The sequence below is a fragment of the Tachysurus fulvidraco genome, chromosome 6 (genome assembly GCF_022655615.1).
Source record: "Tachysurus fulvidraco isolate hzauxx_2018 chromosome 6, HZAU_PFXX_2.0, whole genome shotgun sequence".
NCBI lineage: Eukaryota > Metazoa > Chordata > Actinopteri > Siluriformes > Bagridae > Tachysurus > Tachysurus fulvidraco.
Window position 1 is genome coordinate 30,886,705 of NC_062523.1, and position 20,850 is coordinate 30,907,554.

Genomic DNA, 20,850 nt, shown 5'->3' on the forward strand with positions numbered 1-20,850 from the left:
TCTCATAGTTCTGCTAAAGAAAGGATTCACATTAAATGTGACCTGACCCAAATATCTACAGCATTTAAAGCACCGTAATGTTACAGTTACTGCTATCTGTCGTAAACAAGCTATGTGTGTTTTGGTACTCGACGTAGTCTGTGTTTGTTAAAGCAAGTGAGAACATTTACACTAGTACGCTGTGAAGGACACGGACGTTCCTCAGAACGACGCTTTAAAATCTTCATTCAGCAGGGAGCTCTGTGGACAAAACAAGCCGTCATAAAATCTGAGATTAATGACCTTCTTGTATGGGAGGCAGAAAGTGAGAGGAAAAAATAAAGGATGGAAATTTAGAGGAGGTGGGCAGATGGGTTTGTAAGGTGAAAATGTGTGAAGAATGGTGAGAGCAGGGGGCGTCGGCTCCGCCAGACCTCCTTAATCAATCAAGGCCTCTTAATAAGACAGCAGCCATGGGGTGCATTTTGTCCTGTCTGCAACGGCGGCTGGACAAAAGGGCAACGAGTTAGCTGTCTTTGGCCAGAGTGGTAAAGTGTGGTACAAAATCTTACACTCTCCGCCCTGCAGTTGTGTGTACAAAAGGAGGTGCGGAAACTAATTTATCACAGAGTCTTCGTTTGTGTGCACTGTCAGGATTTAAGGGCATAATTCAGTTCAGTTTTATTTCTATAGCACTTTTAACAATGGATATTGTCTCAAAGCAGCTTTACAGAACATAAGAAATATAGTATAAAAAGTTTATTATTATAAAACGTATAATATTATACGTATAATATTAGACATGTATTTAAATGTATTTGTATTTATCCCTAATGAGCAAGTCTGAGGTGACAAAGGAAAAACACCCCTAGATGGAAGAGCCTTGAGAGGAACCATTGCACAAAAGAGAACCTCATCCTCATTTGGGTGACACTGGAGAGTAGTGATTATAAACTCTTATAAACACTGGCATGTTATTATGAATAATGTCCTTTCTACATTTACATACAGTCCCACAATTGTGTATTAATGAGGAGGTCGTTGTCCTAATAGACCACATGGAGTTGGCATCTTCTCTTTCAAGGTCAGAAAACTTCATGAAGTGGAATCTAACTGGAGCTGGAACATCTCTAGATGCCACGGGATCCTCACAGGCTCGGCCTCATCTCGACGAAGGAGCTGGTACAATAGAACGATAAAAGGAAGTTCAGAATGAATGCCATGTTCCATATGTTCCTTCATATGTCTCTATTTATCCTTCCACAAACAATGTTTTGCTTTGATTTCCCACAGCCCAGATGGTCCTCCTTTATTAATTACCACAGAACTAATCTTTTATGTTCAACCTACTATTATTGATGCAAAAATATATTTTGATGACGTTTTATAACCATTTAACAATCTTCACCTTTGTTTTTATTCTCATGCATGCCATCTTAACTGTCTGTGCAACACCGAATGTGCCTGTGGCTATAAACACATTGTTAGTATTCAACGCATTGTCAGGACTCGCAGCTGCATGAAGCGATGAGAGATGACACGGCTGCTGGGAAATGTCTAATGCTACAGCCTGTTATCTCAAAAGAGTGAGAGGGCCTACTTTATATGAAGTGTGCTTAAACACCGTGTAGATAATTAATTATCTACGGGTCTTAGTACAACGAAATTCTTACTCGTGTATAAATTGTTAGCAAATTCACTTAATATCTGCTTCGTACCTCATTAATTACACGGCATGTAGAATTTGGATTACTGTTGCACGTGTGGAACTATGAAACTTATTAAGCTGAATGTGGACTTATGTTCATACTCGATATACGTACAGTACTGTACGTGCCATTACGCTGCTCTATAAAGACACCGCTACACTTAGATCGTTAATTAAATGCACAATTAATCAGATATTGATTAAAAGGTAGATTCCGGGATCGTCTTAATCTTTATCCTCTGTTCCTGTAGTTTATTTGTGATTTAATAATTTTTGCATATTTTCTGAAGCGGTTATGCAAAACTTTATGCAAAAGGTCTAAGGGTCTAAGGGTGTGAAATTCTGTCAATAAACATTTAAAATATGATTTTGAATGAATAAATTTACATGCTAATAATCCCATAATTAGATTATGTTGGAGAAAGCTGTTTTTATTTAGTTTTATCCAACTGATGCAATACAGAAAAATGTCATTCTGGTTCTTTCCTAAATGGCCTATTTAATTGTGTGTGTGTGTGTGTGTGTGTGTGTGTGTGTGTGTGTGTGTGTGTGTGTGTGTGTGTGTGTGTGTGTGTGTGTGCGCGCACACGCACAGGCCAAGTCATTTGTGATGCTAGACTTTTCTCTGACAGCCGTAATTACAGTTCCTTTTCCAGGCTTTGTTTTGGTCTGCCTCTAAGCCAAATCCTTCTTTGCTTAGTCTCATCGTTATTGTTATTAACTATCCTTTCATTCATTCTTTCATTCACTCTCTAAAACAGACACAGAAGTAATACCTGTCTTCCTAATAACATGGAGTGAAGTTGTCCACTTTTTTTGGCAAGTCTACGTGAACGAGTTCATGATAGTCTGCGGTTCAAATTTTTGATCCCTGGCTTTTTTCGGAGACTCTTTTATGTCCTCTGATGTGAGGACGAGGTTTGTACAGAGATAAACATTTTCATATACACACTGAGGGCAAAACAAAGGCTTATGAGGCATGAAGAAAGGCACCAGGAAGTAATAAACTGCTCAGACCCATTCCCTAAATCTCAGTGCTAGAATACATCGGTGTATGATAACTGACCCTCAAGACATAGAGGCTGAGAGCACAATAATATTAAGCAGACACACTTATATAGACCGATTTTATTCAACTCAGGGTTAAGGGCCTTGCTCAGGGGCCCAGCAGTAGCAGGTCCTGGGATTTAAACTCCCAACCTTCCAATAGGTAGCCCAACACCTTAACCATTCAGAGACTGAGATCAGTATATTCATGCAAACTTGACTCAAGAGAGAGTAAAATAAATACATTAGGAAGTGGAATATGACGTCACTATGGGTCAAAGTCTCACAGTATTCCTGAATTTTCAAAGTACATGCAGTGGGCAATATGAACAGAACAGAGGCCAGAACGTAAAACCGCTAATTAAATAAGTGAGTCTCTGGCGCCTCCTGCTGTCCAATGTATAGTAATACTCTTAAGATAAGCGGTGTCCAGTTCAAATTTGTGAGGCTCCAGTTACATAATGTTTTTTTGCTTACAACATTCCAAAAAAAAAAACATGAATGAATGCTGACAGTAATGATTGGCTAATAGTAATAACTAAAGTTTTGACCCAAAATAAGAAAATAAACGCACAAACTTGTCTGTTCGATCGTCCTTTTTGAAGATTTTTGTGGTCAGATTTGTTTTAACAAGCCATGTCATCACTTCACTAATCAGATAAGATCAGATGTTGTCGTTCTCTCAGCTGCTCCCTGTTCAGCGTCACTACAGCGGATCATCTATGGAATATTTTTAGATGTTAATCATAATCAAGAACAATCAATCACTTACTAAACTATCCCCTGCTTAGATTAAGACTGTAACCACATAGTAATAGACATATAAATGTATGTACATATAATAAAAAAAAGCTAATATTGACTTAAGAGATAATGGTGGTGAGCAGGTGAAATGAGGTAATGTGTAAATCCATACCTGGTATTTGTGACTGTATAAAATAGTGCAGTGAGGCTTTGAGGGAACTCGTACTCGCAATGGAGAATTCTTCACATGTAGCTTATGGGAAACCACATCTGGCTTTAAGAAGAAGAGCAGAAGGTTTATGACCAAACAGCATGCTTGTGTAAGCTTCATAGAGGGAGATACAGAAAGACAGACTGAGAGACAGCAGATGTTCTCAGAGACACTCCACATCTCCCCATCTTCTTTGTCTTGGTGTCAGTGCACGATGAGTTGTAAGTGTTTTTCTTTATGCTCTATTAGCCGCCTGCTTCTCTTAAGCCTTTGAACAATTGACAGCATCAACAAGGACATCATTATTCTCTTTGTCATACACATAGAAAGTGTAACGCAGGTAAATCTAAGCCTTTCAGGATAGCATCGAGTGTAGGAAACAAAGCTGTAGTGACAGAGGGAATGACTGAAGACTGTTAACATGTAAATGAGAGCTCGTGAATGGTTATTACATGTGAAAAAGAGAGGTCAATGTGTCAATAACTCAGTGTCACATTAATCTACCAGTAGGCCACTGAGCAAGACGTGTGCACGTGGTTTTCAATACAAGCACATGAAAGGAGGAGGAGGGAACGTCAGGGAATTCATCTGTCATGGCAACGTGTGTGCGTATCGATTAATGATACACAATTATTGTATTGACCCAGAGGGTTAAATGTCACAACTGTTTATGCCTCACTTGCTTTCTTTATAATAACGGATGTATCTGACAGTTTATCATGTCACTGCCATTACAGTACAGCATAAAGCATTTGTACTTTTCATCGTCACTTTATGGAGCGTATCATCTTTATTCATTCATCGATCCAATAATCCGTACAGTTTCATTTTTATCTAATCTATATCTGTTATGAATGAAGCACCTGCCTCGCCTCCAGACCGCCACTAGAGGGAACCCTCGCCCGAGTTTTAGCGACTTCCGAACTACATCTCCCACAAACCACCGCTCCTGTCATGATTACACCACCAGCTGCATTCAATCACCACCTTCCTATAAAGCATGAACTTCCTTTCACTGCGAAGTCTCGATGTCGACAGCAAACACAATATCGAAGATGAGGCAAAAATCAGAAACGGTAATACAGGCAGGAGGTCGGGGCAGGAAATCATAGAACGGAGCAAAATCAAAACGGAGTCAAAAACCAGGAATACACAGAGAGAAAGAAATGCTCAGACCGATAGCAGAGACAAATCGAGACTTCGCAGTGAAAGGTTGTTCAAGTTCATGCTTTATAGGAAGGTGGTGATTGAAAGCAGCTGGTGGTGTAATCATGACAGGAGCGGTGGTTTGTGGGAGATGTAGTTCGGAAGTCGCTAAAACTCGGGCGAAGGTGCCCTCTAGTGGCGGTCTGGAGGCGAGGCAGGTGCTTCATTCAGTATCACAATGAATCACTCAGATGTTCTTCTCAAGCAATCCATGCCTCGTATGTTCTTGTTCTTGTTGTCTCCTTTGCTCGTTTCCTTCACATGGTGAATTAACGCTCCTACTAGTTAATAAAAAAAAAAGTCAGCAAATTATATGAAACGTTTTTGCCATCCACGCTAGATTGTTTACTGACGATAAATGTCCTAAACAAGACTTTTATGGACAAAAAAGTATAGACACTGTTGTTTTCTTCACTTATATTTATAGTTTTTTATAATAACTATATTCATCTGTCACCACATGAGGACATGGAAGGCTCCCGTGTCTCAGCACATGCAGGTTTTTGTGATGTAAACAAAAATGAAACTAATAATAATAATAATAATAACAATAATCATAACCATGACTAATAATAATAATAATAATAATAATAATAGTATGGACTGAGAGACTGGACACAGTCCTATAGCCCTAACAAACCTAAACCACTTAATGAACAGGAATGAATACATTTCATAAATAAAATAAATAAAATAAATTTATTACTAATTTTAAAATGAAACTAAAGTTGAACATAAGTATAGAGCCTCGGCTTTACGCAGTGGGCGGGTCGTTGTTTGTTGACAGCGGGTTTGTTACGCAGACTTGGCAACCCAGAGACATTCTTCTGTGATATGGTTATAAACGCTTATTAACTTGCGCTGTTAGAACAAAAACAAACTCTTTTTTTATCAATATCGATACGCTTAAGTGCTATGTGACTTTTGTACTAGCAGACTGTTGTGGTTTGGAGTAGGCGTCAGTGTGGTGAGGAGGAGGAGGAGGAGGAGGAGGAGACAAGAAGGAAACGAAAGCTAACTTCAGTTCATAGGTTTATTGTGTTCAGTGTGTTGTGTTCAAAGAGAAGCGCTTTGTATCGGGTGTGTTCACTGCGTTACTTTGTTACAATGCAACGAGAACATCAGAGAAGTTCATCATCAGATCTGCTGTGTTGTTTGTGTAAGAGAGCAGATGAGACAGAAATCACAGGCCCCCTGTCCTGTAAACATGGCACTGCTGCCCACCAGAACTGCCTGGTAAGTTCACATCAACGTCCTGCTGTTTCTGTAAACTTTAAATACTGTACATCATTTAGATCAATGCTCACTTGTCTCACTTGTCAGTGCTTATTTTTATGTTCTGTTGAGTTCTGGAATGACAGAAAAGCTTGATTCTTAAACACCAGGCAACCCTGACGTGCACAGGTGATGGTTGGCTTGGTATTTATTAATGAATAGAAGCCCCATAATATTTTTCTTTATATACTCCAAATATATTTTAAACCGAAGCAGGTATTACACAGTTACGCAGTGCGTTAGATAGTGAACCACACACTTGTTTTCTTTTACAAAAATACTTGTTTGTATTTGTATGACTTAGAGAATGATCTTTTATCTGTTGTGTTTTTTGCGTCTCTCAGCTGTATGCGTCTGGAATCTACTGTAAAAATTCTCCCACCTATGATGACTTGTTTGGCTTTGATGTGGAGGACGTAGAAAGAGAGGCACGAAGAGGAGGAAAATTAGTACGTCTCTCTCTCTCATCACACACACACACACACACACACACACATTTACATTTAGGGCATTTGGCAGACGCTCTTACCCAGAGCGACTTACATTTATACAGCTGAGCAATTGAGGGTTAAGGGCCTTGCTCAGGGCCCAGGAGTGACAGCTTGGTGGCCCTGGGATTTGAACACTAAGCTACCATGTCCACACACACACACACACACACACACACACACACACACACACACACACACACACACACACACACATCAAAGATTTCATTCATCATCAGTTTAATTCAGTTTAGAACTTATGCAGAATAGAATTTATAGAAAGGATCTGCATTAGTTACTGTACCTTTTGTTTAAAAACCACAGCTTACATACAGTATATGTGACTTATACAGTAAGTGTACCGAATAAAGTGACCCCTAAGTGTAGATAAATTATAAATGGATGTCTATTATAATATATAGATGATGTTCTTACTATACTCCCAGAAATGCCACCTCTGTAATAAGACTGGAGCTACAGCTGGGTGTGAAGTTAGATCCTGTAAGCGCTCGTTCCATTATCCCTGTGCCCACAAGGCTCGGGCCGTACCTATGGAGGACACACAGAGTGGAATCTTCAGGTAAGAAACCAGCAATCTCATAATGTTGGTTCACTGAAACAATAAAACAATATGTTGATTTAAGTTTATGATATATATATTTATTTTAGGTTATATTGTGCAAAGCATAATCCAGTTACCTGCAATGTTGGTAAGTGACTTGTGTTTTTATATATATATATATATATATATATATATATATATATATATATATATATATATATATATATATATATATATATATATATATATATACATACATGTATTGTAATAATGACTTTACTCATCTTCACATTCAGTATATGAAGGCATCTTGTGATTTGTTGTTGTTGTCTTTTTTTATGTTCAGAAAATGATAGAGATGGAAAAGAAAAAGATGCTGAATCATTACCTTCTTCTTCTGACCCTAAAAGCTCAAAGGACAACAATCATGCAGGATCTGAGGTTAAACAATACCTAATTAAACTCTTATAATTTGTTTAATTTATGTAGTATTACACTTCTGTCCCCCTTTACATAGACATTTTTTGGTCTATATAAGGATACAGAGCTTACAAACGGATTCCTTGTGCAGTGTTGTACAAGGGCTTTTCATTTAAAGGCGGGGTGCACGTTGTTTGACGCAATATAAGAGAGAGTATAAGAGAGAGTGTTGCATGTCTGACATTAGCATAAAGGGGCGTGTCTTGTCAATATTCGGCATGTTTGTTTTGGTGATGTCAAATGTCAACATTGGCTTTCAAGCATCGTGCACCCCACCTTTAATACTAGTAACTTTAGAAGATAAATAAATTCTACTAATGGATAATGTGTGTACTTTATATTGAGATCTCAAGCGACTTCAGAAGTCTATTTCACATTGTCCATTTAATAATTACACTTAGATGAGATGAAAATAATTGATATAATATGTATACATGTATAAAATCAGAGATTGCCAAATGACTGCCCAGGTTAGGATAGATAGATAGATAGATAGATAGATAGATAGATAGATAGATAGATAGATAGATAGATAGATAGATAGATAGATAGATAGATAGATATATTCATACCCTGCTCTCTCTGTCAACAGGCGAAATGCATTGTGGGTAAATCAAACAAAGGAATGTTTGAACTAGATAAGCCACATAATAAAATAAATAGTGAACTAATATGTGTGATGTTAAGATGTGATCGAGACTCTGAATAAGAGTTTCCAAACTCAACATTTGAATCAATCAGTTTGAGGTTTACGTTAAATAATTCTTCTATCACGTAAATTTCACCCCTGCTTCCTATCTGGGACTTTCGCGTTGTTTGTCCTCAGAGACGATGCGTCTGCATCACACATCATATCATCACCAGTCCAGAACACAAGTAACTGTTACAGTACAGTTTAGAGTCTTGGTAGATCTGTATTAGAGATGTGATTTCCAATGCTAGTGAAAGGTCTCCGAGCTCAGATCAGAGATCAGCCAGTCTTCTCAGGACCTTCAGCAGCAGACCTCAGACCATCAGAGATTAGCCAGGCTGCTCAGGACCATCAGCAGCAGACCTCAGACCATCAGAGATTAGCCAGGCTGCTCAGGACCATCAGCAGCAGACCATAGGCCATTAGAGATCAGCCAGTCTTCTCAGGACTTTCAGCAGCAGACCTCAGACCATCAGAGATCAGCCAGTGTGCTCAGGACCATCAGCAGCAGACCATAGACCATTAGAGGTCAGCCAGTCTGCTCAGGGCCATCAGCAGCAGACTTCAGACCATCGGAGATCAGCCAGGCTGCTCAGGACCATCAGCAGTAGACCTCAGACCATCAGAGATCAGATAGTCTTCTCAGGACCATCAGCAGCAGACCATAGACCATTAAGAGATCATCCAGTCTGCTCAGGACCATCAGCAGCAGACTTCAGACCTTCAGAGATCAGCCAGGCTGCTCATGACCATTAGCAGCAGACCTCAGAATTACACTTAGATGTACTGAATTACAACGCATCAGAGATCAGATAGTCTTCTCAGAACCATCAGCAGAAGACCATAGACCATTAGAGATCAGCCAGTCTGCTCAGGACCATTAGCAGCAGACCTCAGAATTACACTTAGATGTGATGAATTACAACGCATCAGAGATCAGATAGTCTTCTCAGAACCATCAGCAGCAGACCATTAGAGATCAGATAGTCTGCTCAGGACCATTAGCAGCAGACCTCAGACCATCAGAGATCAGCCAGGCTGCTCAGGATCATCAGCAGCCTTCTAACATGGCTTAATGCTGCCACAAATAGCTGAGCAGTTTTACAGGATGTTCATACTAACTGTTCCACATGTATTCATTAAAAAGTCTCAAAAACAACTAACCACATTGGCTAGTTATTAAACATTGTTGAAATGTAATATTAATAATATTAAGAATGATTGTATTTAATTCATTGCTAACAAAATAGCTAGAATGATTGTTCAGTTTGTTGGAAAGTTTATCGATCCCTGGCATAAGATTGCATTAAAAAATCCTTAATTCAAGCATGTTGGAGGCCTCAAACCTCATGTTCACCTGACATGATGAAATAGTTAGTCATGTTCCTGACCTGCTTTTACTGGTCAATGCAGCAAACTAAATCTCATATGTCTCACATATCTAAATTGTTTGTTATTATTGAGATTTCATTATTGTATCATCTGTTTGATTACAGAGTGACTCTGAGACTCTAAAGGCAGCTAAATGTCGAGACTCTGAATGTTTTAAATGATGAAATAATTCCAATATTTATCGAGGTTTGTTTTTTGCTCTTAGGAAAATGAGATGTCATTTAGAAGGAAAAGGAGATACAACGAAGTCTATTCTGACTCCTCCGGTAATTCGCACTTGCACTTTTAATGTGTCCTGCTGATGCAGATTGTGTGACGATCGCGTTAGTAATTAAACGTTTCAACCAATCACCTGCTTTGTTTCCTTCAGATGAAACTGATTTGGAGTGTGCACCGATAGAATCAGAGATTGAGGATAACACACCTCCAGATAAGAATAAGGTACAGTAAGTGTCCGTTTTCCATCGTAGCAGCATCAATAGCTGTGTAAGAAAATAAAAGGATGAGGGCGAAGATCTTAAAGAAGAAGAAGAAGAAGTTTATTCCAGCGTAGCGGTGACAAAACACATGAAGTACTTTGGGTTCATGGGAGTCGGTTAGAACGCAGGACGGATTGCACAAATACAACCTTGTAATTTCTTACAGGGGTTAACATGAAACTCCTCTTGCTGTGTGAGAAGTTACAGAAGGTTATAGAGCGTCACACAGAGGTTATATACAAATATATTTTCATACGTCTGACTCTTAAACAAAGCCGTATCACACGAGTCGATCTGTTTATCTCCGCAGCAGCCAGCGCTTGACTCTAAACCCAGAAGGTAGGCATTAAAATTCCTAAACATACTTTATACTTTTTTTTAGAGAGATTTTTGCTTTTTTGGGGGGAATTGAATTGAAATATAAACTTATAATCTTGTCATTTTTTTCACAGCAAGCAGCACAGAACAGGTAAATATATGGTAACGTTATGATGTGTGACATACAGAAGGATGATTATTAACAACAGGCATAAAAGATCATGTGCCCAAACAGCTAGAGGAACAAATTCAGGGTGTAAAGGTACAATTTAGGAGTAATTTTGAGTCACTTTGATGACATATAGAATATATAATAATATCTAATGGGAGACATGGTGGCTTAGTGGTTAGCACGTTCACCTCACACCTCCAGGGTTGGGGGTTCGATTCCCGCCTCCGCCTCGTGTGTGTGGAGTTTGCATGTTCTCCCCGTGCCTCCGGGGTTTCCTCCGGGTACTCCGGTTTCATACCCCGGTCCAAAGACATGCATGGTAGGTTGATTGGCATCTCTGGAGAATTGTCCGTAGTGTGTTAGTGAATGAGAGTGTGTGTGCCCTGTGATGGGTTGGCACTCCGTCCAGGGTGTATCCTGCCTCGATGCCCGATGACGCCTGAGATAGGCACAGGCTCCCCGTGACCCGAGGTAGTTCGGATAAGCGGTAGGAGATGAATGAATGGATGAATTATTATAACAAAATCTTCCTTCCTCCTTACAGCTATGTTATAAAAGAGCAGCATAAATAACATTTATTTATAGGTTTGTGTTGGATATATTTTTTTAATTATTATTGTTAATATTCATTATTTAATCCCAGCAAGTTCTAATTACTGGTCAATTTATTTTTTTTTAGTCCCTGACCTCTTAGTGAACTAGTATAAAGATGGGATTTTGATCACAAAACTCTGGACAAGAGTTTCTGAACTCAACAGTAGAATCAATCAGGTCGAGGTTTGCCTTAGTTTATTCGTCTGATACGTAAAGGGACGTCGTAGCCTAGTGGTTAAGGTGTTGGGCTACCGATAAATAAAGCATGTTGCGTGTATTAGAAAACTGCTCATTTCAGTGGATACTCTGAGGACTAAATGTGACATTAATGCACAAACATTCCCTTTTTGTGCAGTTACTTTTACTGATGACGACGTGAACAGAGATTCGGTGAGTACCTGCACAGACCAGACTAGAAGAACCTTTTAGCATCATCTTTCACACGATCCACGTTCTCTGTGCTTTGGTTTTAACAGGTCGTTCATTTCTCTTGCTTTCACTCAGGTTTTTGTGTCCAAGTGCCGGATAGAATTGTTCCACGAAGACAATGTTCCATTCACCGTTATTACAGATTCAGGAACTTCTGTTGAATCAGGTGCCTCTAAGTTCACAAGTCTGCTTATAATATTGTTTTTGTTTGAATCGCTTCTAAACAAGTGTGATGAAATTATGAATTAACTAAAGTTACAGAGAACAGCCCAGAGCCCTTGTGCTCCTCTCCACCAAGCCCAGAAGGCACCCGTTTGAGTAAGATGGATAAGTCTTTCTGTGCCTCGGCAGACGACGTCATCCTTTCACCAAACCCACATTCGCCTACCAGTCCATCTCTCGGCTACCCTCTACTCGACACCATGAAAGAAATCTTGGATAAAGAAGTTTCAGTGAAACTTGGATGTCGCGCATCTCTGAACGAACCACCTTTAATGAGCTCCAATGATGAGACGCCAGGATCTCACTCAAAGCGCCCTCACGATCGTCCACTAGACCTTACATCTCCAGGAGGGTGCAGTCAGATCGGCGACCCCGTAGGCGACGTGGGTGTTTCGGACTCAGCTGCTGCTCTCTTCTGGAGGAGATGTAACGAGGTGGGCTGCACGGAGGCCATATTCACACAGCTCACACGACAGATCTCTAGCTTGGCTGAGAAGGTGAAGAATCAGCATGCCACACAACAGGGTAAGAACAGATCATAGGATCTTTTAGCTCCATGTCTTTTTTACAATACAGTAACACTGGCTGCTCCTTGGGGCTTTTTACACCCGGTCACTTCCTGCGTTTTCTGTGATCCGATATCTACCCGACGGTAAAAAGACCAGGTCTAAATGCCCTCCGAAACGTTTTGGAGACGGATATAACCCCGATGGTACAAACCCATTCAGGAGGTGGTCTGGGACGCGTTTCAGATGAAACTGGACAGGTGTAAATGAATGTGGTTGTTCGAGCCACGTACGTCAGCGCTATACTCCTCCCAAACGGAACTACGTCACTCACAGGTGATCTTTCACCCAGGCGTCTCGTCGGGGCTTAAAACGCACCGCTGCCGCCAGCGAAAACGCAGCAAACAGTAAACGCTGTTTTTTGTAGCATAAACGTCATAACCAGTTTTTATGTCTTCTTTTTGATCGCGTTCTGAAAACCGCGTACACCAAAGTGTGTTCTGTTACAATTACCCCGGAAATGAGGGCAAATATATTAGCATTTTGGGCGGGAGTAGAAAGATCGGATCGATATCCGATTCGTCGAGGCGCGTTTTTGTATGTAGTTAATAAGATACCTCTGGCTCTTTCTCAGTGAATTGACATAACTTCTAGAAATATGACTGATGTTACTGTGTCTCCACAGATCACGCCGTCTCTCTCAGGATCCTGGAGGCATCTGGAAGGCTCCCTGAAATATTCAAACAAATGGAGCAAGGTTTGCTGTGCACAGTTTTGCAATCATGAATATCTGTCTAACTCTTAACCGATTATTTAATGCAGATCAAATCTTTCGCAGACTTCGAAGATCAAGAAAGACAGCTGAAGAGAAAGAGACAGGCGTTAAGGGACGCCAAGGCCGTGCTTGAAGAGAATCGATTTAATTAACGTTTTTTTAATGAATTTGTTAACTTCCTATCCTCTATTTACATTCAATTTTTTTATATATTTGTTTATTATTTTTTTTGTATCTCAAGCTTAAAGGCAGGGTCTCAGATGTTTGAAAGCCAATGTTGACATATAAAATCACCAAAACAAACACGCCCCTAACCCAAACGGGTCCCACACGCGCACTGAACGCTCTCTCCGCCCATATCGACAAGCCCCGCCCCTTTCTGCTCATCGTCTACACGTTTGTTTTGTTTTTGTTTAGTTTGTCGTCCCGACTCGGTTTTCCGAAGCATTACTCAAAAATCGCAGACCCCACCTTTAAATCGATACTCTGTATTAAACTCATGTTTAGTTCAGCATACGGTACATTAAAATTCGTCTGTGGTTTCTTAAAGGAAAAAAAAGCACCTTCTTTTTTAAATTTGTGTATTTATTTATTTATCTTTCATTATGATGGCAGTGATAAATAATTTAAGGTTAATCTGCATGTCTAAAAGACAAGGTATTCCCTTCTTGTACCTGTTTACCATCAGAGGAGACGCCACCGACAAGCCTCGAGTAACTCATAGTAAAACCTTATACAGACCATAGTGACAGTTTTATTTTATACACACATACATACGTACGTCTACACGGACATAATTCTTTGACAGAAATACAGACTTTACATTAGAAGTACAGGCACAGCCATAAAACAATATTTGCATATATGATATGCTAATTATACATGGAGGTTAAGGTTGTACTCATGCAAAGACAAAGCTGACACTTGCTTACTGTGAGGAGCGTTAGACTTAACCACCATACTGTACCATACCTCGACACTGGAAATGTACTTTCTTTAAAGGGCTACGAACACTGAAGAACACGTAGAAGTGTTTGACATTTTGTGCTGTATTAAGTATGAAGGAGGAGAAAGTTGAAGAACAGCAGGTACGTTTCCAGATGTGGTCTCGAGGACAGAAGCTCACTTAAATCTGTAAAAATACAAGAGAAATTTTATTAGGTACAAGGTGTAACTGGTTAATGCTCTGGGTTGTTGATAAGAGGATCGGGGTTCAAGGCCCAGCACAGCCATGCTGCCACTGCTGGGCCCTTGAGCAAGGCCCTCAACCCTCCCTGCTCCAGGGGCACTGTATCATAGCTTCCCCTGCACTCTGACCCCAACCTCCCCAGTTGGGGTATGTGAAGAAAAGAATTCCACTGTGCTGTAATGTATATGTGGTGATAATAAAGCCCCCGTTCTATGTAATGGGAGCTCAGAGAGTATTTGAGAGCCTTGCTCAAGGGCACCTCAGACGTGGTATTGCTGGCATGAGACTCGAACCCACAACCTTAGGGCTAGGAGTCAAACTCTGTAACCATTAGGCCACGACTTCACTAACGAATGAACAGAAATCCCCACAAACTTCCTAAAAACCTACAAAAATACATAATAAAGGCTGTAAACGCAGCAAAGCAGGACCAGCTCATGGAACTGGAATTAAACCATGTAAGTATACCCAACAGAACAGGATTTAAAGCTCATGTGTCTCTTACCTTCTTATCACCTTTTTATGGTTGTCCTTCCTGTGATTCTGTTGCTTTGGGTTCTTCATCTACAGCACTCGCACTCGCATCGTCCTAAAATACAGGAAACAAACAGAGGCAAAAAAAACCCACCAAATCTTCGGTTATGAAAGCTCTCATCCTCAAACACGCAGAAACAAATGGGCATTTACAGTACAACAAATTTACGTACAAGTTTATTGTCTTGTTCCTCGTCTGGCTCAGAGGTCACCTGATCTTCAGGGACAAAATACCCATCGTGCCCCAAAGAGGGATCCATTGAGACAGAGCTTTTAATCCATCCTGACATATACAGAGAAATATAAAAAAGGCGTTTAGAAATTAAAAAAAGGAGGAGAAATGGAAGTGAAAGTGGAAGAAGACACAGATTGTGGAGCATGACGGTAAGTGACGTTAACATTAGCATTACTGTGGAAGTCAGAGACGAGATCACGTGTCATGTAGCCCACGTAGCAGACAGAGCATGCACAAGTGCCGAGTCAGCGACAACATTAAAGTGGAGAAAAGCTCTGAGGGACACACACTATATATATATACAGTACATACCAACCTAAAACCCCATGCTTTCCCAGCACCAGCCCTAAAAGCTTGTGAATGTATACAAGTACCTTTCCTACGATTCTGAAACAGGCTCGATGTACTTAACCACCTGACTCCACTTAAATGGGGGTGGGACCCTGTTTCTGAGAGGAGAATGACCAATAAGATTTGCATTACATGTAAAGCACACATGCTTCTGTTTAATTCCTATTTAATTATTATGTTATATGTATCGTCACCCGTCGGGATCCGGTTTATAAAGACATAATACACACCGGTACAGTTCTGATGAAAAACAGAGCACTCATGACAAAACTATGAATTAAATATATTAGTTTTATTCATCTTGTGCTGAGATGATCAGAGAATCGTGTGTGTGTGTGTGTGTGTGTGTGTTTTGTATCTGGTACCTAAAGGTGTCGGGTCACTTTTGATATCTTGTCGCTTGGGTTTGTTGTCAGTGCCGGAGAACGAACCTGCCGTCCGCAGGAGAAAAACAGACGACAAATGAAGGGAGGATCATCGTGAGGTCAAACACTTCATTTTGTTCTCTTGTTATATTTGTACTCACTTCTGGCTCTGTCTGGTTTTTTGTCAACTGGGCTGTTGGGTTCGTTGCCTCCTTCCTCTTCTGTCCGCTGTTTCTCCACCTCTCCATTACTCTGTCCATCTCTCACTGGTCTGCACGTTCAAGATTAATACAGTAATGTTAGGTCGATTCTACAGTATGTACACTGTCAAAGTTTATGTCCTATACATGGTATATTTCTGCCTTGTGCCCAGTGGTCCCAGTGTGTGTGTGTGTGTGGGGGGGGGGGGGGGGGGGGGGGGACACTGGATCCCAGAAGAATGAAGAATTTATGAGATAATAATCAATTTTTTTATTTTTCTTAAATCTGCATCCTAACATGGGGGGACACGGTGGTTTAGTGGTTAGCACGTTCGCCTCACACCTCCAGGGTTGGGGGTTCGATTCCCGCCTTCGCCTTGTGTGTGTGTGTGTGTGTATGTGTGTGTGTGTGGAGTTTGCATGTTCTCCCCGTGCCTCGGGGGTTTCCTCCGGGTACTCCGGTTTCCTCCTCCGGTCCAAAGACATGCATGGTAGGTTGATTGGCATCTCTGGAAAATTGTCCGTAGTGTGTGTGTGTGAGTGAATGAGAGTGTGTGTGTGCCCTGTGATGGGTTGGCACTCCGTCCAGGATGTATCCTACCTCGATGCCCGATGACGCCTGAGATAGGCACAGGCTCCCAAGAAGTTTGGATAAGCGGTAGAGAATGAATGAATGAATGAATGAATGCATCCTAACATTGGCACATTTACCCTAGAGTGTAATTTGAACATGACATTTATTTAACGAAGCAGTTTTGATTCCGTCCATCCAAAAAAACGTTTAACTGGCACTGAAACATAGTTGTGTTTCAGGTTGTGTAAGTAGTCGTGTTATCAGTGTGTGTGTATATTTATTCACCTTTCGACTGAATTGTCTTCTGCAGTCGGTCTCTGCTGGCTAGCTTCTGTAAGACAAAGTAAGGCTCTTTAATTAAACCGTTCGTGTCCCGATTCTGGGAACACACAATTTCAGTTAGACGTATTTTATATATCTGACCCTTTCTGAAAATAATCCTCACACACAACCCTGAGTTCATAGGACTAATAAATGTAATACCCCTGCAGGCCTCTAGTTGTCCTGTCAGAAGTTTCCGGATTTCTCTCACCCAGGTTGTCTTAATCTCTTCGGATGGCGCCTACGTAACAAAGAAGGAAAATATAATCTGTCTTTAATATTGTCGCACACACAAAAAAAAAACAGTGATATCGTGTACATCAAACACAAAGGCACCTGAACAGTGTACACCTCGTCTCTGGAACTCAACCAGATCTCGAACTTCTTATGGTCTCCTTTGGCGTGTTCTGTGATTCCAATTGCTCTCATCTAAAAAGAAAATAAAAAGGATTTATGTGGTTGGTTGACTTCCAAGAATCCAAAGGAACCGCAGTACACAAGTCCACTCACTGATAAGTGATCTGAATCTCTGATATTATATTAAACGGTTTCGAACTAAATATATATTCCGCAGTGTTTAAGACCAAGAGCTTTACAGATTCACTGCACAACAACAAGACACATGAAATTGCTTCGCAGACTTCCTTCCTGTCATGCACACTCACACTCAGCTCCTGTTTGAAGCTGTAGGATGGTGCTTTTTCATAGCCTTCACCGTTTTCCTCACGTTTCTTACAGAAAAGCAGAGCTTTCTCATGGAGGAACAGGTGCCTCTGCATGGGCTTGAAACGTGCCAGATCCATCATCTTCACGTGGCCACGCTTATGTTCGGCCCACACGCTGAACGAACCCTGCATCAGCAGGCGGCCCAGGTCGCCTAGGTTACCCTGAAGTGTGTGAAACGTAAATATCGTCATCAGTCTGAATCTGAATTGGTTTAGAAGAGTAATTGGATGATGTGGAGTTACAGTGAATGTGAGTGTTGTTGTCTGTGAAACTTTGTCCACGTCTCACCTCATATCCGTTGATCGCAATAAGGTGCATCGAATCGTTGACAGCCTTCAGAATGCCGAGTAAAGACGAGAGCGCCGCCTGCAGCTCCACCACACCATCGCAGCCTTTACTGTACTTAATCATCTCCTGTCAACAGACGCAGTGTCACAGAGTCCGAATACAGTGTTGTTGTTTTTCTCCTTCCAAGCATCTCAGATACTAACAGGAGCAAAACTTTCTCAGAACAAAATGCCATGGATTTCATTTCACTTAAACAGACTTTTATTTTCCACCCGGCTTCAGTAAACACTTTTTTTTATTTTTTTGACTAATGTACAGAAATAAATGTGCTTTAATGTACCTTCAGTAGGAGCTGGTATTTAGTAATTCTCTGAACAGGCTTCAGTAGGTAAGAGTCCAACCCCAGTTTGTGCTCCAGTTTCTTCTGACATTCCTGTTAGCAGATATCAGATTCAGCATGTGTGTGTGTGTGTGTGTGTGTGTGTGTGTGTGTGTGTGTGTGTGTGTGTGTGTGTGTGTGTGTGTGTGTGTGTGTGTGTGTGTGAGTGAAAGTGACGTGACATACGGCTAAGTACGGTGACCTCCATACTCAGAATATGTTCTCTGCATTTAACCCATCCAAAGTGCACACACACAGCAGTGAACTCACACACACACACACACCGTGAACACACACCCGGAGCAGTGGGCAGCCATTTATGCTGCGGTGCCCAGGGAGCAGTTGGGGGGGTTCGGTGCCTTGCTCAAGGGCACCTCAGTCGTGGTATTGCCGGGCCCGAGACTCGAACCAACAACCTTAGATTGGACAGATTAGGAGAGATAGTCCTTTTTCAGACTCTCTAACTATTAGGCCATGACTTCCCCCACAGAACTCTCTGTGTGTGTGTGTGTGTGTGTGTGTGTGTGTGTGTGTGTGTGTGTGTGTGTGTGTGTGTGTGTGTGTGTGTGTGTGTGTGTCTTTGTCTTTGTCTTTGTCTTAGTCTTAGTGTGTGTGTGTGTGTGTGTGTGTGTGTGTGTGTGTGTGTGTGTGTGTGTGTGTGTGTCTTTGTCTTAGTCTTAGTCATCCTTCTGTGTTGTCTGCCAAATAATGTAAATGTAATGTAAATGTTCTATTTGTTGCTCTGTGTTTACCTGAAAGAACACACAGTCTGAACACTGTCTCCACAGGCTCTCAGATCGAGGTTTATTGTGGCAGTATTTCTCATAAATCTGCAGATCTCCCATCTAAGAAAAGTAAAAAAATAATAAAAATAATAATAATTAGCAAACTCAGGCCTTGATTAATTTTTACTTGTGCTTGTTACTGTTCAGGACAAACTCACCCGCTCCAGAAAACAGCGGCCTACGAGCTCAGGGTGATCTGTGTAAGTCTCCAACTCTTTCAGAAATATCCTGAAACACGGAACCACGTTAATGGTGTGTTTTAAAAAAAAAAAACATAAAATGTTGCCACGCTGTCAATCAAACCTGTTATAATAATATTAAATGAAACCTTTGCACCATTAGGTGGTGCTCACGTTTTGTGGAAGAAGTAGATCTCCTGCATGTTGCCGAACAGCACGCTCTTTTTGTTCTGCAGGGCAGCAGGGATGATGGATACCATGGCAGGGTTGTCCATCTCAGCAGCATAGCCCTATAAGGTACGAAACAGCACACGGTTACCATGTCCTCCATGTCAGATGAACTGGGAGAGCAGGAACACTTTAAAGGTGTTCTGGTGTTTTTTAACATGTTAACGAAACATAATATGTCTGTCTGTCTGTGATCTGTCTGTCTGTCTGTGATCTGTCTGTCTGTCTGTCTGTGATCTGTCTGTCTGTCTGTGATCTGTCTGTCTGTCTGTCTGTGATCTGTCTGTCTGTCTGTGATCTGTCTGTCTGTCTGTCTGTCTGTGATCTGTCTGTCTGTCTGTGATCTGTCCGTCTGTCTGTCTGTGATCTTTCCATCTGTCTGTCTGTGATCTTTCCGTCTGTCTGTGGTCTGTCTGTGATCTGTCTGTCTGTGATCTGTCTGTCTGTGATCTGTCTATGTCTGTGATCTGTCTGTCTGTGATCTGTCTGTCTGTGAACTGTCTGTCTGTCTGTCTGTGATCTGTCCGTCTGTCTGTCTGTGATCTGTCTGTCTGTGATCTGTCTATGTCTGTGATCTGTCTGTCTGTGATCTGTCTGTCTGTGAACTGTCTGTCTGTCTGTGATCTGTCCATCTGTCTGTCTGTGATCTGTCTGTCTGTCTGTGATCTGTCTGTCTGTGATCTGTCTGTCTGTGATCTGTCTGTCTGTCTGTGATCTGTCTGTCTGTCTGTGATCTGTCTGTCTGTCTGTCTGTGATCTGTCTGTCTGTCTGTCTGTCTGTGATCTGTCTGTCTGTCTGTGATCTGTCTGTCTGTGATCTGTCTGTCTGTCTGTGATCTGTCTGTCTGTCTGTATGTTTGTGATCTGTCTGTCTGTCTGTGATCTGTCTGTCTGTGATCTGTCTGTCTGTGATCTGTCTGTCTGTCTGTGATCTGTCTGTCTGTGATCTGTCTGTCTGTGATCTGTCTATCTGTCTGTGATCTGTCTATCTGTCTGTGATCTGTCTGTCTGTGATCTGTCTGTCTGTCTGTGATCTGTCTGTCTGTCTGTCTGTGATCTGTCTGTCTGTCTGCCTGTGATCTGTCTGTCTGCGATTTGTCTGTCTGTCTGTGATCTTTCTCTCTGTCTGTCTGTCTTCCTATCTGTGATCTGTCTAGCTGTCTGTGATCTGTCTGTGATCTGTCTGTCTGTGATCTGTATGTTTGTGATCTGTCTGTC

The 20,850-nt window shown here is 41.2% G+C and overlaps 2 protein-coding genes across 7 annotated transcripts in view; one reads left to right on the top strand and one right to left on the bottom strand.

The window, feature by feature from the left end:
• Positions 1-5,875: 5,875 nt before the first annotated feature.
• phf11 (PHD finger protein 11) lies at positions 5,876-13,792 on the top strand. Of its 3 annotated transcripts, none has more exons than XM_027152506.2 (14): positions 5,876-6,131; positions 6,515-6,619; positions 7,105-7,238; positions 7,328-7,368; positions 7,567-7,661; positions 9,989-10,049; positions 10,154-10,224; positions 10,573-10,601; positions 10,715-10,731; positions 11,702-11,736; positions 11,851-11,941; positions 12,037-12,522; positions 13,189-13,260; positions 13,342-13,792. In XM_027152506.2, the coding sequence occupies exons 1-14, from the start codon at positions 6,003-6,005 to the stop codon at positions 13,428-13,430; spliced, it is 1,455 nt and encodes a 484-aa protein (XP_027008307.2). In that variant the 5' UTR covers positions 5,876-6,002; the 3' UTR covers positions 13,431-13,792. The 3 variants fall into 3 exon arrangements, with proteins under 3 accessions (XP_027008307.2, XP_027008305.2, XP_027008306.2); XM_027152504.2 differs by having other exon boundaries at positions 5,877-6,131; positions 12,031-12,522; XM_027152505.2 differs by having other exon boundaries at positions 5,877-6,131; positions 10,576-10,601; positions 12,031-12,522.
• A 156-nt stretch (positions 13,793-13,948) lies between these two features.
• The window catches only part of mcf2lb (mcf.2 cell line derived transforming sequence-like b), a 19,622-nt gene continuing 12,720 nt past the window's right edge, over positions 13,949-20,850 (bottom strand). The window contains exons 17-31 of one of the 4 annotated variants that reach the window (XM_047815225.1): positions 19,579-19,694; positions 19,384-19,453; positions 19,193-19,285; positions 18,402-18,494; positions 18,062-18,187; positions 17,713-17,934; positions 17,384-17,476; positions 17,210-17,288; positions 17,012-17,057; positions 16,114-16,223; positions 15,953-16,018; positions 15,611-15,685; positions 15,175-15,284; positions 14,984-15,056; positions 13,949-14,410 (exon numbers count right to left, since the gene is read on the bottom strand). In XM_047815225.1, the coding sequence (XP_047671181.1) occupies positions 14,988-15,056; positions 15,175-15,284; positions 15,611-15,685; positions 15,953-16,018; positions 16,114-16,223; positions 17,012-17,057; positions 17,210-17,288; positions 17,384-17,476; positions 17,713-17,934; positions 18,062-18,187; positions 18,402-18,494; positions 19,193-19,285; positions 19,384-19,453; positions 19,579-19,694 (1,368 nt within the window). In that variant the 3' untranslated portion in view covers positions 13,949-14,410; positions 14,984-14,987. Of the gene's footprint in view, positions 14,411-14,972; positions 15,057-15,174; positions 15,285-15,610; positions 15,686-15,952; positions 16,019-16,113; positions 16,224-17,011; positions 17,058-17,209; positions 17,289-17,383; positions 17,477-17,712; positions 17,935-18,061; positions 18,188-18,401; positions 18,495-19,192; positions 19,286-19,383; positions 19,454-19,578; positions 19,695-20,850 lie in introns of all 4 variants that reach the window. The other 3 variants (XM_027152498.2, XM_027152500.2, XM_027152501.2) reach the window with 3 other exon arrangements.

Excerpts from the sequence above, each read along its gene's own strand:
- phf11 (XM_027152504.2), top strand. The coding sequence starts at position 6,003 with ATGCAACGAGAACATCAGAGAAGTTCATCATCAGATCTGCTGTGTTGT. Across the intron at positions 7,369-7,566 it reads TCCAGTTACCTGCAATGTTG|AAAATGATAGAGATGGAAAA; the intron begins GTAAGTGACTTG and ends TTTTATGTTCAG. Across the intron at positions 10,225-10,572 it reads CACCTCCAGATAAGAATAAG|CAGCCAGCGCTTGACTCTAA; the intron begins GTACAGTAAGTG and ends TTATCTCCGCAG.